General features: G+C 37.8%; 1 protein-coding gene across 2 annotated transcripts in view; it reads right to left on the bottom strand.

Annotated features, from left to right (window-relative positions):
• SMG1 (SMG1 nonsense mediated mRNA decay associated PI3K related kinase) overlaps positions 1-18,745 on the bottom strand; it is a 59,450-nt gene that overhangs the window by 30,581 nt on the left and 10,124 nt on the right. For both annotated transcript variants that reach the window (XM_042036778.1, XM_042036777.1), the window contains 19 exons: positions 16,443-16,598; positions 13,744-13,880; positions 11,414-11,472; positions 10,499-10,712; positions 9,612-9,737; positions 9,445-9,517; positions 8,665-8,762; positions 7,003-7,176; positions 5,814-6,038; positions 5,601-5,702; positions 4,892-5,161; positions 4,224-4,354; positions 3,368-3,529; positions 2,777-2,895; positions 2,244-2,331; positions 2,063-2,164; positions 1,323-1,463; positions 840-1,039; positions 407-603 (listed from right to left, as the gene is read on the bottom strand). In XM_042036778.1, the coding sequence (XP_041892712.1) occupies positions 407-603; positions 840-1,039; positions 1,323-1,463; positions 2,063-2,164; positions 2,244-2,331; positions 2,777-2,895; positions 3,368-3,529; positions 4,224-4,354; positions 4,892-5,161; positions 5,601-5,702; positions 5,814-6,038; positions 7,003-7,176; positions 8,665-8,762; positions 9,445-9,517; positions 9,612-9,737; positions 10,499-10,712; positions 11,414-11,472; positions 13,744-13,880; positions 16,443-16,598 (2,774 nt within the window). The remainder of the gene's footprint in view (positions 1-406; positions 604-839; positions 1,040-1,322; positions 1,464-2,062; positions 2,165-2,243; positions 2,332-2,776; positions 2,896-3,367; positions 3,530-4,223; positions 4,355-4,891; positions 5,162-5,600; positions 5,703-5,813; positions 6,039-7,002; positions 7,177-8,664; positions 8,763-9,444; positions 9,518-9,611; positions 9,738-10,498; positions 10,713-11,413; positions 11,473-13,743; positions 13,881-16,442; positions 16,599-18,745) is intronic.

The following is an 18,745-nucleotide window of genomic DNA, read 5'->3' on the forward strand; positions in this document are numbered from 1 at the left end:
AGCAAAGAATGTTTTCCACTTGGAACTACACAAAAGGGTATGTTGCTTATAAATAATTACTACTTTCCTCAAAAAGCAATTTAAACCCTCAAATAACTGTGTTACTTTTTAACAGGATTGCTGACAATCTACAAATAAGTGACTGCTACAAATCAGAGATACTACAGGCTTGCTGGGTTTGTACCAGTATACAAGCTGGTACTCCAGAAACAAAGCCTGGTTTAACATGTTCTGTAGGAACACACAATGTTCTTAGGAATAAGCCAAAGTCCAAGTTTTTTAAGAGTCTCAAACTTAGTTCGAGAAGTTTTTCTGAAACTCCGTGGCTAAGAACTGCACAACCCTGAAAACACTGTTCATTCAACAGACTGCTCCAAGCAACATCAGCACTGTAAGGCAGACGAACCTTGGGTGGAGAGGTAAGGGCATTGGCACATCCTTCATATGCATTGTACATCAGTTTTTCCAAGTTCTCCAAATACTGCAGAAGGAGAACAAGCCTAAGCTGGTTGCTACTGTGTCCTTCATCGTTGTCTGCAGTAGTCCACTGGCTAACATCTTGATCAGGGTTTAACGTGTGCGCTGCAAGGCTCCTAATAATACCTACACATTTTACCAAAACACAGGGGAAAAAAGTTACCAGATGGTATTGTACTGAAATGGGTTGAGGGATAGCAATGCTATCTCTCAAAATCTACCACAAGCTAACAGTAATTATATTTAGAATTTATAAGCACTGAAAAATAAAGCCATAGTGCTCCTTGCCTTGGCCATGAAGACTTTGGCTTCACAACCTTACCAAAAAATCTCATTAAAATAAAGTGTATTTTTTACTTTACCTTCAATTGTTTGAAATGTATCTTGGGCTCTCCCCAGAGGAGTTCGTAGCTTTGAGAGAACAGTGAACTGAGCTGCTTCCCAGACAGCCCATTGCCACAGGACAGCATCAGTCTTCAACAGGTTCCGAGGGATGGTTGGCTGATCTCTCTTATCTAGTCTCTGACAGCTATAGAATAACCTTTCTAACCAATTATCCTTCCTGCAAGAAAACATCAGCGCATTAACACAAGCTTATACTGTACACACTTCACCTTCTGATTGCTCACAAACAAATCTCTCAAAAAATTAATTTCCAAGCAGCAATGCGCACAGGAAAATATGCCAAAAGGTATGTCTTTAAGACATTTATAAATACACAAAATATTTAAAATAAAGCAATGTAGTTTGTAATGATAATAAGATATTTTAAACTAAATGTAACTCGGACTTGTTTACTAGACAGTCAAACTTTCACAGATTTCAGTTCTACAAGAAGTTCTTACCCAGTTCGGTGGAGATTCCCATACAAAATAAAACTAATGACATCAGAGAAATCCTGTGGGTGGAATGTATTACTTGGAGCTTTGCTCATGTGACTTCTTATAGCCAAAGAAATTTCCTGTATTTCAGTGTGGGTACGGTTACTGCAGGAAGAAGCGGAGAGGGAAAACAACCCATGCTACAATGTACTTAAATAAATCAAAAAAAGTTGTGTAAGAGAGTTACACACACACTATATATATGTGTATATATATACATATATATATATATATATATATGTAGTGACTAGAACTAAATATACACTTTGGTATTAATACCAAGTGCTTTCAGAATTCAGGTCTTCAAGACAAATTATAGGACATAATATTGCTCAAGTTGTAGCACATGATATTACTGAAGCTCTGGATAACATGGACCTTCACAGGTATTCAGTATTTGCTTCAAGAAGTCATGCATAGCTTATCAAATTTGTTAATTACTTTGTGTTCTACATACTGTTCTTAGACCTGTGAAAGCACAGGAGAGATAACAAGACACTTAGAATCACAGAATCACCAGGGCTGGATGAGACCTTTAAGATCATCAAGCCCAACCATCAACCCAGAACTACCACCGTAAGCTCACGCTTTTTGATTTTGAACTAAGACGGTATGATGACTTTCCAATGGCATTACTTTTCAGGTTAAGTGTCACTGAAGAAACTGAAGCATTATTTACACTGAAGTTGATCTGAGTGACTCACCTCAACACAACATCTAAAGGAATTGACTTCAGAAGTTTTCCAAAAGCTTGTCTCACACGAGCACCACTATGGACTAGTTGAACACGACACACATCAACACACCTGCAACACCAAAAAGGAAGGTGTTACCATCTCCATTATCAGCAAAATTCAAATAACACACAGAACTCTGTTCAAGTACCTTTGTAAAAGGTCATCTGGAAGGGAGGAAGACAGGGCATGGAGGCTACTACATGCTTGAAGACAAATGTTCACATCTTCCAGAAGTGCTGAATTAAGGTGTTGAAAGGAGAAAAAAAAAGTTACTCTTGCTGGAATTGGGTAACTTCTGCACTACTCTGCATTTGTCCCCATATTATTTACAGGTTTTGAAATTGAAACATCACATCACGTCATGGAACTGTCCAGTGGTTTTCATAAAGTAATGATTTGTGACTGGGACATTGATCTACCAAAAATGTCAGTGATGTGTCAAATCTCTTAAGATTGCATTTTATTTTAAGAAAATTAATTGTTTAAGTAAGAGGCAGGGATCGACTTAAAAAAAAAAAAAAACAAACCATAAAAAGAGCATAAGTTCTTGCACAATACAACCTTGAAACATCCTTAAAGTAAATGCAACAAGTACAGTTGCTACTACCAGTGGGACAAGGCCATTTATGTATTTAATTTTGAAGTGTAAAAGACAGTAAGCAAAAATATGCAATATCTTACTGTTTGCTAAAAGTCCTTTGCAAAACTTATGAAAAGATGGGAGAGAAAATAACGGTGCATATGTTTCCGACTTCTTCATCAGAAGAGCCACTTCCAGAGCCCACGTTGTAAGCAGTTTCCTTCAAAAACCAAGACTTAGTCACTCTCCATAGTTACAGAAAGGTACTTTCTAATAGACCTTAGCCTACTTCACGTTGCACATCAGTATTATACCACAGCTCATACTTTTTAAACAAGGTATTTCTTAACTTTAAAAATGTCCCCGGCTTTCACAGCATTTTGGTAATACAGGATGGCAACTACTGCAAAAGGGTACTTTCAGTGAGCAAACCCTTTCTTTCAGTAAAGTCTGATAGCTCTGCTTCTGCTGGATAGATCTTAGGATGGTTTAAACTTTTCTAGTTTTCATGTATAAAAATGAGCAGCTACTTTTTTTCCACAATTTCATTAATAATGTTTAAAAAAAACCCAAATATTTGACTGGTTAAATTTACCCCAGGTTTCACATATTCAAATTACCCCGGCTTCTGAATTAATGTATTGTACTGAACAAAAAAAAAAAATCCCAATTTCTAAGAAAATTTTCCTTACCTGGTATCTTGAGTAAGGTTACCCTTCTTAAGCAGTAGCCCCAAAAGGTTCAGTATGATTGAGAAATGTTTTTTTGTTGCTGTGGTTACAGTACTTATAACTGCTCCATCAAATAGAGAGGGAGAGGAAGAACTGAGGCTACTGGATATGAAATGGTCATGCCTGAAAAGGCAAGGAAAAACAAACTGTAAAACTACCCTAAGATTAGGGATACTCCCCTACAGCTCACATGAGGAGAGAAAACAACAGCAATCAGCAGCGAAAGTTAAACGACCACATACACACACAAACCACACCATGTCGAAATCCAAATATTTTGATCCCTAGCCTAAAAGAACAAAGCTACAATCTGCCATCAGTCCATGCAGGCCAGGAACCTGTTCTCAGCTGTGTCTGGTATCCAATGCTTAGTGAGAAATCACCACAACTAAGAGTGGAAAGAGTAACAGTTAAACTGGTATATTCCCTTACTTTGACAACAGTTTCTATTAATAAGGTCTGAAATGCATTTACATCTGTTGTTTACATCTCATTACCTCTCCTAGATCTCTCAGTAAGCAAAATAGTAAATAATCTTTCCTCATTTACTTTCAATGGAGTTCTCCCTCAGTTATCTCTATTCAAACACAGGATTTCTAACCTGCCTTTGAATAAAAGGCCAACTTAAGCCAGGATATGCTTTCCTGGCTGAGATACAGTTTCCCTGTAATTAACGAAAGTAAAAAGTGATCAGGGAAGTTTGGGCAAAAGCTTGATTGTATCAACCTATTTTAATTCATCCCTCCAACAATATATTCTACTCAGATCAGTCCATCCTAGTGCTCTTAAAATACTGGTGAATTATTAAACCTCATACCTGGAGCAGTGTGAGTACAATGTATAGAGCACTGCGTACTGGACAGCAGGAAAGTGAACTGCTATGTCACCATGAACAATCATCAGGTTTTTACTCAGCAGTGCAAACACAGTCGGTGAAAGGGCCCACATCTATAAAACAATTGCAACACAAGCACAGAAACATAAAAAGGAGGATCTACTTTTAACTGTAATTGTCATACCATTAACTAATCTCTTTTGCTTTTTCCCCACAGGAGATAATTTAACTCTATTATTTTCTTTGCTATTTTTTAGAAGTCTGTTAAAAGCAGTTCATGTTTTTATATAGAAAGATCTGGAAAGTGTTCTCATATGGCAAATAAACCACCAAAGGATACACTACAGCTTTCACCTGTCTTGATTTTCAAAAGCAATTACTATGATGATCTTAGCATTAAACCATTAATAACCCTGATGAGATGCCCTTCCCTAGAAACTGCTTTTCATTCTGCACCAGATAGAGATACAATCCACCCATTGTTTCCCCTAAGTTTTAATACTGGAAGTTTTTCTAAAACTTAGGAAGTTTGGAGACAAATATTATCATTTTAGTCATACATATGTGCCCTACTGGTGTAATACACTAATTTTAATAATAAAGTATTTGTTACACTTATTGAAGGCACTGTCTGTAGAGTTTTTACTCACCCCAATTAATGAGTTTTTAGCATTTCCAATAGTACTTAGAGCACTGAGGTCAAATATAACAACAAACTTGGCATTATCCACGTTGGATATAAGCTTCTTGAAAGAGTCATGCTGGATTTCAGAACAGGCCTCAGGAAGATGTAAACTATGGAGAAGACTATTTAAAGCACAGGTCATTTCTCCTAGAATCAACCTGTAAGCAGTCTCCAGAACAGGAATGTTCTTCAGGCTCAATACAGCTTGGTATACAGCAAGGGCTGCTGCAACAACCTTGAGAGCATAATGACAGCAATAATTGATTAGAACAAATCATAAAATATACTAATCAGCAACAAAGAACTTAAAATTACTCTTCTTTAATCTATGAATAACTCAGTCTGATACACATACCTATCTCCAGTTTTCTGTACCTCTTACTTAGAGAATCTACTAATTACTTTATTTTCTAGATCATCCACCTAACACACTGAGTATCAGAGCCAGATGAAATAAGGACTTCTCTACATGGAATGATGGCAAACTTACCAATTTCTTATCAAATCTAAATACTAAAACGAAGAAGTAGGTATATCTGCCTTTTCAGAAGTTTCAGATATTCAGTTAGACTAAAAAAAACATATTTAAGATGAGCTAAGTTTTACAGCTTAATCTATTCTATGAAGTGCATGAAGGCTGTTGGAATACACCTGTAGCAGTTACTTACTCTTACCTCTTTCTCCTTATGATAACGAAGAACAAGCAGTTTAGACTCTGGTATAAATAATTTCTCTACAAATGATGATGGTAGTTTTGTATTTATTTGTTCAACAATCTGGGGATAAAAACCAAAATAAGTATCTTTACCTGAACTTTTACTAATTCTTAAAGACTAATCAAAATACTGTTTTTCTAGTCCCCCACAATAATAAAGACATGTACAAACCAGTGTCAACAGATTGAGGACCGAAATGACATAGTCAGTGCCACAAGTCTGACAATTTTCCATTTGATCTAATCCATAGGTGATGACCATGTCGCAGTGTATGGTCATACTGGGATCCAGGCTGCCAAGTAAAACCCCAACACACTCATTGGCAGCTGTAAGCACAGCTTCAGAAAAGAACACTTGGTTTGCTGCAGTCACACATCTCATTACTCTGTACAGAACCTGCAAAATTAAAACCACAACTGAGTTAAACTCCATTAAGAAGAGATGCTATTTAATTGTATTCACATCCATTTGATATCCTGTCCCATCACCCACTGCAGCTCGATCAATTCTATTCTGAATAATCCTGGCATTACATTTCAGAAGTGTAAGAAAAAACAAAAAAACGAACTTTCAACTGCTTGGCTTCCAGTACAGGTCGAGACCTACAAAACCTAAGTTCATTGCTCACAATTTCTGTTCAGTTCCAACTAATGTCAACAGAACTCCCCTTGCAAAACACAGACTAGTTTTCTTCAGCTTTCCTCACAAGAATCCTCCACAGATTAAGGCAGAAGTTACATAATTGTCTTGGCTTCAACTGGAAAATCCACACACTTACTTATCCAAGAAGTTGTGTCCCTCACAAAATTCTGCAAGGACATCAATTCCAGTTGTGCAGGTCATCCAGCAACCACAGGACTTTGACTGTAGATATTTTTATCTTATATCCTCACCGGGTACAGAACTATAGCAGCTACTTAGCATATCATATAGTATTTATTCTGAGTTTACACCATCCTACAGAGCTAGGGAAATTTGCTAAGATTTAATAGATACAATTTCAACAGGAATAAAAACCATCCCATTTTATAAAACCAAACTCCTAACTAGAATTCAGGTTTCTATAGCAGCATAGTTATCTGAATAAACAGTAACATGGTTTCAAAGATAACAAGCAAACTTAGCCACATTAACTTAAAATGCCTAAAAAAGTTCGTTTCTGATAAAATTCCCAAGTGCCACTATCACAATCTATACTTTAATAAAATTATTGTAGCACATTTCTTGAAAAAACATAGATTTAATCAAAGCTGAGAATACACATATTCATGTCACATTCATAAAACCTAAATAAACTCAGTGAATGGCATTGCTGTATGGTGATAAATCAGGTGAGCAACAGAGAAAATTGAGTTCTTACATCAGTTACATAAGCTTCTGTAATTGGTGGTCCTCTGATGGGGCTGAAGCGCTCCCCAATGCTCCTCACCACAGTACTGAACACCCGAAGAAGTGCAGCCAGTTTAGGCAGCGACACCGAGGGAGGAGGAATATCCTCATCTACAGATTCCCCAGAAGCCACATGGCTGAGGTCCTGCAGCACACGAGGTTAATGTATCAGCACACATCATTAACTTACACAAGGGTAAAACATCAAAATATGGGACTGAAAATACTTCATCTCTTTTCCAGACATGAAACTGTACAATCCAATTACAGACATTTACCCAGTACCTCAACTACACACACACCAAGGTGGGATCCAGGCACACAGTGACAACGAGAAGTCACAGAGTAGCAATGAGTTTAGCCACCGAAACAACGTACTCAGACTATATCTTGTAAATTAAACCAGAGGCTTATGAAGCTCCTGGCCTCTGGAACATGACCATCTGTCTTGTTGCACTGTTACAACGGTTGTCTGCACACTTCTACCACTCTTCCAAAAAATTCCCATTCCCGAACTGGAGTTGAGATGTTTGACTGGCCACTCCCACCACTCGTGCAAACTGTGTTGATCTGGAGACAGAGTTTACTAACAGAGTGCTCCATGCCAGCTGGCACCAGTGCCTGGGAACATTCCCAGAAGTGCTGATCTCATTAGTTTAGCTGTAGCCTTGGTCTAGCCCACTGTGAGATAAGAAACACTGACTGGAAGCACCTCCTCCATGTTAGCACACGTTATCTTAAAACTCTTCTGTGACTAAGAATACACACATTGACCAGAGCAGCAGCCAACCTGATAAGCAGTGATTTGACTGCACTGTGAATCCTAAAGCTGCCCCAGCAGAAGCTCTGGTGTACGGAGAAGGACACTGACCAAATTATTGATTCTGCTTTGAGTGACGCAAATTATGCTCCAAGTGCAATTTTACCTACAGGACGTGCACATTAACATACACAACATAGTATAATCTCCCTATAAGTATGTATTCATATGAGCACATAGACCTTAAAAGACAGCACTCCCTCCCCATCCCAAAGCTCTTCCTTTAATGAGAGCACCAGACAAGCTCTATGCCCTGTTAATTAAAACAAAGGTTATAAAGTCAAAATGAGGTATGTTAAATGAATATAATCTAGTTTTCCATTAGATCCTGCTGCATTATCTCCTGCACAATATAATCTGCTGCTTTATTTTAAAAAAGACAGATTTATCATTAGTCTTGTGAAGCATTAGGATTTCCTCTCTACCCCCAACAGTTACTAGTTCTGAAACACCCTGAGGCTGAACAATTAAAGAAAACACCAAGGAAAGACCATGAATTGTCTTCACATCAGCTCTTTAAAAATGAAGGCATTCATTCCTGTTTGGTCAATTGTTTATAATTTTATTACAACACGATATTCTCCATCAATAACAGCTGAAGGCCTGGTTGTGATACTAATTAAATAGTTCGTATTTGTGCAGTTGGTCATTATACATGACTGAATATACTCCATAATTTGGTCCTCTTTTCCCCAGGAAAGCCATATAATTTTATTTTCTACAAATGTAATACAGCCATAAAAGTAACAGCTGTAGATTTATTAAGAAAACCATAACACTTAACTCTGGTATACACCATAAAGTCTTGTTTACCTCAGCATAAGCTTCCATATCTTCCAAAAACTGACCCAAGAGCGTGGTAGAAAAAGTAAGATCAGCCACCCAAAAGGGCTCCAAGCTCTGCAGCCATCCTGTATAAAAATACCAAGCCAATTAATACAGGGTAACATAAAAATCATTAAATTTTAGTTGCATATTGCTGAGGGAAAAGTTGCTGAGCTAAGAGGAGGTCATCCACATGGAAATACTAACACTAGATGTTTTTAAAATAAATTGTAACTCCCTCTTCTGTCCTTCTGCAAAAATCCTTTTAAGGTTCAGTTCTGCCCCTCAGCAGCTAAACACTAATGATAGAATCTAGGACTACGACACAAGAAACATAATGGACTTGCTGTGAATAACTCCCAAGGAAACTGATAAAGCTATAGGAAAAACTTTCCCCGTTTTTTAAATGCCAGTACAGTATCTTTACCACAAAGATTTTCTTAAAGTACTCAGGAAAAAATGTATCCTTTCACAGAGGATATACTAAGACCTATAAATTTATTTAAGTGTTATAAAATTGCACAGAACAATTGGTGCTTAAATGTACCCTGAATAAAGCATCCCATTTTCCCAGAATTAGCACAAAATGGCAAATGCAAATTTACTAAAAAGTTAGCAACAAAGTCTATTGCTACGTAGCCAGAAACTCAATTTGGTTTTATGTCAACTTCCGCATCAGTGGAACCAAACTTGTGTAAGTAAACCCACAACATCTGCAAGCCAGAGCAGACTCTGAGACTCTCCATGAGCTCCTCTGGCCAAACTTACCAGAGACCTGTTGCGTCAAAGAAGGTTTCTGAGTGTGATCTATGTGCCACCCAACCAGTATGTCCACTGTGTCCTGGAAAGCAAATGTGAAAACAGAGTAATTACCCAATTTGCTGCACCAACACTTCTACTCAAGAAAGAAAACACAGAGGACAAAGAAAGCTTACCCTAAAATTGGTGCTGAAAATGTGTGGGTAGCATCGAGACACCAGAAGGATGCACTTGACACACTTGCACAGTAACTCTGGGGTATCAACATTTTCTAGGACGGACTGCAGGCTGGTCATTACAAGCTGAAAAGTAAAGCAAAGCCACCAGACATTTCACTTCATTAAACATGTGAGAGGACACATGGTAACAAACTAGTTTGATTCAAACAACAAAACTCTACTCTCCCTTCAGGAACAAAATGTTAAAAGCATCACGTATACTGTACAAAAAGAATCACTTCAAGGGGGCATTTGCTTGAAACATGGCAGAGCCAGGGAACACTCTTCTTTAGTTCTTTAGCCACGGAACAACTGTTGTTTTAAGTCCTATTTCTCCTGCTGAAGCTTTCTGGCTCTGTAAAGTAACTATTAAATTGGAGCACAGACCTGGCATAGCTGTTCTACACCCAAAATAAGAGACCCTAGAACTTGAACAAGGGGACCACATCTTGTCTGCACACATCCTACTCCCTTCTCAGATCTATCCACAATTCACGTTAAGAGACCGTAAATAGGAGGCAGCACAAAACAACAAAAAGGTTGGGTTTTGTGTACCATTCCACTTCAGTTCTCTTTTTGGTCTCAACAAGATTCTTCTTGGATCTGCCATAAATACTAGAAAGTTGCATCAAAATATGTATTAGCCTCCAAAGACTTGTCATTCTTTTCTAGTGTAACCACAATCAAAGAACCTCATTCAGTCAGAAAGTCATAATCCAGTTGTAATGGTATTTACTTATTATGTCAATATAGCATCACTTTTTTGATCATTCCATTTTAAAAAGTTCATTCAAGCATTGCACTGAGAAAATCATTAATAATCCTGTTTTAACTTGTAGTCTTACCTGCATTAAAGATGAAAATGCTTTCTTTTCTCCTACAGTCTCCAGTGCTTTGTAGGTTGCACACAAATAAAGAAGTTTAACTTCATCTTTTGTGGATGAACTGAATTTGCTAAAAATCCATTTAAAGATCTTCTCAGCCTCGTAGCTCAGAGAAGCACAAAGAAGGCCAAGACAGCAAGCTCCTTCCTGTCTCAATTCTTGAAGCAATTTGCTACTGCAATTTTCGGAGAGAAAAAAAACCAACTTGGTATCTCAAGCCATGACAGCAGAACAGAAGCATGAACAAAATACTGCATTTTCTAAAGCAAAAGAAAATATATGCAGAAATGAAGCTGCTTCTCTCCTACTTAATGGCAGCAGTGGCGAAGCTAAAATAAAGTTCTAAGAAGTATTATTTCTATGGAGTAAGTCAGCTTGAATAAAAGTACGGAACAAACCCGCTGCTCTACTTGCAACACACTATCCAATAGGAATGGTTCTTAATATGCAGCTGACTCTGGGTAATAACACTGACTTAAGCACCTAAAAGCCCAGATAAACCTGAGCATCCTCTACATACACTCCTAATTGGATGTAAATGAATCAGCATGTAAAAAACCTTCATTTTGGAAGCTACACCACCACAGCAGTGCACAGCTACACCAGCTGACTGAATGCACCAGAGACAGACTCCACACCACCTACATCAAAGCCACACTGGTGCCTTCACATTCTCTCCAAGGGAACTGTACTCTGGACAGTCCAACAGTATTGTTGATATGCCTAAAAATCTTTATTCTCCCCTAATTTCATTCTGTTCCTGAAATGGGACACCCATGCAAAATTAGTAAATTAACTTCTTTCAACCTTTCCCCCCTCTGTTTCAAACCTAATGCTGTCAATATTTTTCCCCTTTACAGCATTCTTCCCACTTACCTTTCATTGAGTACATCATGAATGGCAGTCAGGATATTATCCAGTTGTTTAACTAGTACCTGTAATATATGATACATAAAAGGCACAAGCATAATAATTGCCCAATACTGTTTCCACAATAGGTCCTGTTTACACCCACAATAAATACAACACTGCCAGCTCCCCTTGCCAAGAGAATGTCATTATGCTCTCCATGGCCACTGAAGACTAGCATGAACTATATTAAGCAATACTGCAATATTATCCTAGATGTTATATTTGATATTTATTTACAGTTTATTTATATTTTATTTATTTACAGCCATGAAAATACTGGCAGCCTGCTATCAAGGTCTGTTCTAAGTTTAGCTCTTGCTGATAACATTACATCACGATGGAAGACTCATCATACAGTTCACGAGTAGCATCTACTGAAGGCCAAATCTTAATACTAAAAAATTAATTGTATCACCAGAAAATTTAACGGAACACATAATCTGAAGAATTAAAGCTTCTACCTAGGCAAGCCTGCATTTCCCAGTGAAATGGAACACAATTTTGGGGATGAAGCATTACTGATGAAGCAGTGCTTCTCAGTAAACATAACCAGAAAGACTTGTTTTCCTAATATGCACCAACCCCCACCACGTTAGTGAGTTGTTTGAAAAATCATACATTAGCTGCAACTGTATAATACATTAACAGGAAGTTTTGTTGACAAGTTAATAAAAAGGTTTGTTCTCTTTTCTTCAGAAAGACATTCATCTTTACAGTGGATGGTACTCGGTTTTTGTTGTAAGTTTTGAGCAATGTGATGCTTTTGAGGGTGAGGGGACAGAGATCCACAGGCTTGACCCCTCAGAACTCATAAGGGCATTTTAAAAATGTGTCTGGTATTGGTGAAAGAGGCTAAAAAGGAAAAGGCATCTATGTATTTTAGAAGCTAAAGCAGGACACCACTAGATGACAAATGACTACTGACTTCTACTACTTTACTTTGAACTCGTATTTCAACCCTGAAGATGAAAAGAACTCAGTTAAACTACACTTAGTAGTGTCACCAACTGCAGGAACTACTGCTAGGTTAAACACTGTCCACTATAGAGTTTTGGCCTTGGTATCACTTGACATCTGATCTTATTCTCATTAGTGAGCTCAGAGAAGCTTAACCAAAAGTTTCTCAGTGACAGACTTAATATTCTGACCACTAACAAAGCTTGTCACCACTGAGTGAGACATTAGAATGGAAATTTCAGTATGTTCTGAGATGCCAATAAACTTAAATAAAATGCAGTTACAAAATAAAATTTAAAAATGGGGAAAACCTCATGGAGAATAATGGAAGTAACTGAAAAAAATAACCACAGCATAACTGTGGGAAGCATTTACTTCCTAAACCCTCATAGTAACAAGAGGAAAGCTGAAGAATTAAGTAGGCTTGCACAGGGGCTGCTTACACCTGGGTGCACAGACTGGAATACCCCCCATATTCAAGTCTCATGTCCTTTGCAAAAGAGCACAATTATCCCTGGTTAATTAAAATACAATGAGAAAATGGACCAATTTCTTATAAATAAGGACTGACACCGATTCCAAAGCTAAAGTATCAGAGCACTGCTTGCAAATGAGTGGCAGGATATTAAACCATCACTTCCTGCTTTTTAGTACTTGCAGAACTCTTAAGCTCTCCAAAACAGTGGGGGGGATGTGTCAGAGAAAATGCTCTACAATATTTTATTTCAAAATATGTAATATTAAAAACGTATACCCACAGTGGGATACTTCCCATCCCCAAATCCTTAAAAAACACTTGAGGACATTAGAGACTTCAACAAATCATCAAAAATCCTAAAGATGTCATGAAGACAAAGTCTTACTTAGTTCCCTTCCCATGAAAGGAAATCCACATACAGAGATGTTTAGTTAGAAAGCTGAGTAGCTCTAAGGTGAGCTGTTCACAAGACTAAATACCTGCATATTTTTAATTTAAAATACAGAAACAGTTCCTGAACAAGACAACACCACTTTACTTCCTTTTCCCTCTGCTTCCTTGCTGAGGGATCCAAAGGCTATTCCTAAGACCAGTCAAAGAAAGCCACACACATGCCATGTTAATTCCTACAGTTCAGGCATTCAGTAGGCTTGGTCTAAGGCAATACACCATAATAAAATATCTCCTGAAGTACAGAAACAAGACAGACAACCCAGGAATACACTCTCCTTTCTTGTGGAATGAAATTCCTCGAACACAAGATAATCCTTGCAGACATATCCCAACACTCAGATTTGAAAAAGACAGTTTTATAAAACAAGAAATACCCCAATGCTATGGAAAAGAAAGAACTACTGACCAGTTTGTTTTCTGGTTGTTGAATGAATTCTTTCAGTTGCTTTACAGTAGCCAGTCTTCGGTCTCTGTCGTCTTCCCGAGTAATCCTCCGAAGAAGATTTGACAGTCGAGACTCGTCAGAATAAGACAACGGTCGCTCTGAAAAATGTAATTATTTTTTTCCTACAGCATTGATCAACAGTACCTGTATTGTCCAATATGTGTACGTGTGAAATCAGTAAGTCATAATAGTAACTTGAGAAAAAAAATAAAGATAAATCCCGATTGGTTTTAAACTTTCATTAAAAGAAAGTTATATGCAAAAATCTAATTTAGCTACCAAAATATTTCATTTCTTCCCATGGACAGCCCAGTTCCTGTGTAGAACTCATTCAGAACTAAGCAGAACTGTTCTACCTCTACACAAAACCCTGGACTTAGCTCTCTTCCACATAAACGGAACTAAAAAAAAAAGGGTGTGAGGTAAGGTTAAATCAGACTTCCGATTGAATAAACAAAAATAATTCAACAAATAATATTTCAAGAAAACCTTGTGGAAAAAACAAGCTGCTTCCTGAAGCAAAGAGCCAGATTTAAGTTCAAGCAACTACAAAGAAACAAGATTTTCTCTCTGATAGGTAGTAGGGCTGTGCTTTGAAAAGGAAAGTAGATCTGCTCTTCCTTTATTGAGGAACATAAGCCCCCAGCGTGAAGATGGACTTGGCTGTTCACTTAAGCAGACCATAATGGGGGAGAATCAACATCTTCCTAAGAAAACACCTCATTAAACTTGGCCAACAGCACTTCGTACCAGAGAAGGTCACAATGCAGTTTACCTGATTTAGGGACCAGTTACCTATTCATTCATACAAATAATTAATTTCCCTCATTTCGAAAAAGGAAACAAAATTTCTTTCAATAAATTTAACATTAGATGCTTCATGGTGGTTCAAATTAGAGGATTCATGGAACATGATGAGGTTTTCTTAGTCAACATGACTTTAATGAGAAAATCCGAGACAGCTACAGACAGCTTTTTGCTCTGCTCAACATCAGTCATCTGATGTGACTAAAGCAGCTTTGTCTTTATTCAGTTAATAGCTAATCTGCACTGGCATTACTCCCCAAGAGTGTCAGCTAGTTGTCAAGTCACAATCACAACCTTAAAAAAAAAAAAACAGAACCAAAAAACACTAACCAAGAACACGACTGAAGCTACACTAACCAAAGCACTAGTTAACAAATATCTGTGACATCCACTTTGTGAAAATTCAGCAAGGTCTCAGCCACGTGCTAACGCACTCACAGAAGACAATCTTTGAAATTGTTTAATGAATATACTAACAAACAAAATCAAAGAATTTAAAACCAAAATCTTGTTGCAACACAATCCCACTGTATTTTAAAGAAGATATGAAAAACCAAAATGACTTGCTGAAACCTACAACAATCAAAGACAGCCAAGTTCAAAAGGAGAAACCCTTGAAATCTGGTATCTCAAGGAGAGAGAACATACAAGTCATAGGCAGTAACTTCAGTCATCCAAAATTATATATCCCAGCCTTTTAAGGATTAAAGAGATGCTCACATACCCAGGAGAACAGTCTGAATTTACTGTCATTTAGTACTGGCAGAAAGTTTTTTTTATTTAAAGAGTTTTCTATTTCCTCTACACAGACATAAAAAGACACTAAAAGGACTACATAGTTTTTATATCAAGACACCAGAATGGGGCTATAAAGTCTGTGTTTAATCCATTCCTAAAACCACATTTTCAAAACAGTCATGTCACCACTTACACCTCAATTCTTCCACCTGCAAAGCACACTGAACACTCTCAAGTCTCCTTTGAAATATTAATCCTTGAGAAGAAACAGCATGTCCTCATGTTTATAAATGTGCCTGCCATAAAGCAGGCAGTTTTTACCAGTGGCTCAACTACTACTTATCCTAAGTGATGCAATAAGTGACAGTGCTTAGTCATGAAGTTTCTATTTTCATTCAAAAATGCTTGGAATTACTCTTTTTTGTTTTTTTTAAACTATGACTCAAACCTGAACTAGTGGGAAGAGCGAAGCCTTCTTCCTCAAAAACACAAGTCCAGCATTCCTGCACCCTCTTGAAATTCCAAATTTGTTCTTGCTTCATCTCCCAAGACCTCGCCCAAATTCTTAGGATGCTTCCAGTTCCTCCCTGGCCTCTACCTCTCAGCTGAGCAAGAGGGAGCACGAGTAGTGGCAGGCTCAGGAGGACAGCAGTGGCTGAGTAATCAGCTGGCAGGATGTGACACTGCCTGACCTGCAGCCCAGGGAGAACAGGTAACGGCTGAGCTGCTCTTCCCACACTGGGGCTCGTTAATGAACAACTTTTTACTCAGGCATCAATTTGCAACAAATCTAAAGCAAATTCTCCTTCTTAGAGATGTCTTTGTCGAATCTGGCTAACCTAAGTAAGGGTTCAAAATCCATTTAAAGGAAATTGAAAAGACTGACAGCCTAAGCCAGATAGATAGTTGAGAGATCTGCCAAACTATGGAGGAAGCCTCAACACAAGGAACAGTAAAATAAGGTGACAGTTTCCATCAACACCGTCTAATCACATATCACAGAAAATAAAATCCATATAGATTGCCTAATCATAGTGAACTTCTTTTCATATTCTGAACACAAGAAAGGTTGCCAAAAGAGATACCCTCTTCCTGAAAATCGGCAGTGTCCTTACCCTGTGATTTCCTCATGTCTTTTGTGGCTAAAGCACGATTCCCATGCGGAACACTGGTAAAATCAGGATTGGTCACATTGTTAACTCTCAGCTCTTGCCCCAACGACTTCCGACCATAAGTATTTTCCCCAGATCCTCCATTGACACTGTAGCCACCTGTGGACAAACCAACGTGACATTAAAACAGGCTCTCAGACCATACATTTAGCAGGGTGGTGAGCTGTGAGTTATTCAATTCATATGCAAATTAGCAGCCCTATACTCTACCAGCTCCTTTAGCTTCCTGTTTCACTTCCACATGCATCAATGTTTTGTTATACCCTGTAAGTTTCCAGGTCACAGATAGATTTAGAATTTCATCCATCTTACTTTTGAAGGACATGAAAACACTACTGCCATGAAGTTTAATGTCAATTTTGTTGCATTTAATGTTTTCTTATTATTACTTTGACATGAAAGGCTTTGCAAAATACAAGGTCAAACTGCTAGTACACGTGGCTAGATACATTCACTTACTTGCTCCTTTATGCACATGAAATCTCCATTCTGTTTTTGCTATAAATCCACCACAGACTGAGTAAAATGGCAAAAAAGAAAAAGGGAAAATTTTTGAAAAAATAAATATCTGTTATGCACAGATTGAACAGCCCTCCCTAAATATACAAAGGTCAGTATTTCCACGCACTAATACTGGTATCATCCTTAATTAAACTCAATCCTACATTCTTCCACTTGAGATACATCTTTGCTAACAATATAAAATGAAAATAAAACCATCATTTTGAGTAATTAAATTGATCTTACCCCTAGATGCACAAGAACAAGCATACTCAAATTCTGAGACTAGAAATTTTTCCAGTCTGACACACCACTTTGAGAGGCAGGTTGTTCCCCTCAATACTGTAGAGAAGTGAAACTGTCTCCTGAGCCTGCCCAATACTTCACTCAATGTATTAGAGCTCACTTCCAAGGCAGATTTCTGAAGTGCCTTCCCTAACCAAGACAGGGAAGAATCAACTAATAAAATTAAACCCAGAACAACAAAAAATATGCAAGATTTCTTTCAGAAAAGATACTTCCACAAGTCCACCTGCTGCAATGTATAACAGAAAGTCCGGGGAAAAGGAGAGGTGGCTCCCCATAAGAGGCTGCCTACTGAGACTAAAGGATTGATAAAAAATTAAGTTCAAACCTTGAGGTGAACCTGGACCTTAGTAGATGTGCAGAATGCTTCTTTAAGGTGAAACTTTTGATCAAAAGCAGATGTGAACTACTGGTATACATCTGTGCATTTCTGTACAGATGGGGCTACCCCACCATTGCAGAAAACTCCGTGCAAAGTCTCACTTGTAATTAGTTAACAACAATTACAGTAAATATAGTTTGTGTCCATTTAGATTTACAACATTATTTTTTACAGCTCAGTTTTTAAACAAACTAGCAGGCATGCCACCTTGACATTACTTTGTCAGAACAAACCAACATTATCCTATAAAGGAAGCAACTCCTAATAGCAATTAGTGCATTTGAGCCTGAACATAAGAGTCACATCCTTGGAGGTTTTCAAACCTGAAAAACTTCCAGAAATTATCAATTTGGAAGTAATTTTTATTATCAGCATCAGAAACTGGGGGGAGGTGAGTAGGGGGTGTATGGGAGCCAGGACAGAAAACCTCAAATGAAAATTCCCTGCTGGCAGACTCCAACAGATGAATTGAAAAATCTTAGTAAACAAAGAAACTATTCTGCATCCGTACGCTTACAAATTTCTCCAGTAATAAAAATGAACTAGAGATACCTGGAACTTGGTTTTATAGTCAGAATATACTAATCACCTCTTTTCAAGTCACACCTGAACAAAGTAGCACGAAGTGCTGAGCTAGCAGAGACATGCCCTGCAAGATACACTACTGGAGGGAGAGCCAGGTACATTTTTCTTCTCAAATGGAAGCAACTTCACAAACTACCTTTCTGAATTTGTCCAAAACTTACTATTTCACTAGGCTGCCAGTGTATTAAATACTAGCATGCTTCAAGTTTTAAGAACAACCTACTATACAGTACACATTCCATGCTGGCATACAAATACACTCAACTTCCTAAGCAGTTTCTCTACTGAAGTTAAACAAATCTTAAGGTTCTCAGACTACGCAGATAAACATGCTTCATGCTTCTGCCACCTACTAACACTACCTTCTACTTATAAAAAAATTAATTTGCACGCAGCTGTAACTTCCCCCAAGATACAGCAATTATTTACAGTCAGTTACAGGGCAGAGAAGTAGGGGGAGTTCAAATACTTT

Source organism: Corvus kubaryi, unplaced genomic scaffold (genome assembly GCF_017639235.1).
Source record: "Corvus kubaryi isolate FWS band 111438036 unplaced genomic scaffold, C.kubaryi_AGA036_p1.0 37387, whole genome shotgun sequence".
NCBI classification, from domain to species: Eukaryota; Metazoa; Chordata; class Aves; order Passeriformes; family Corvidae; genus Corvus; species Corvus kubaryi.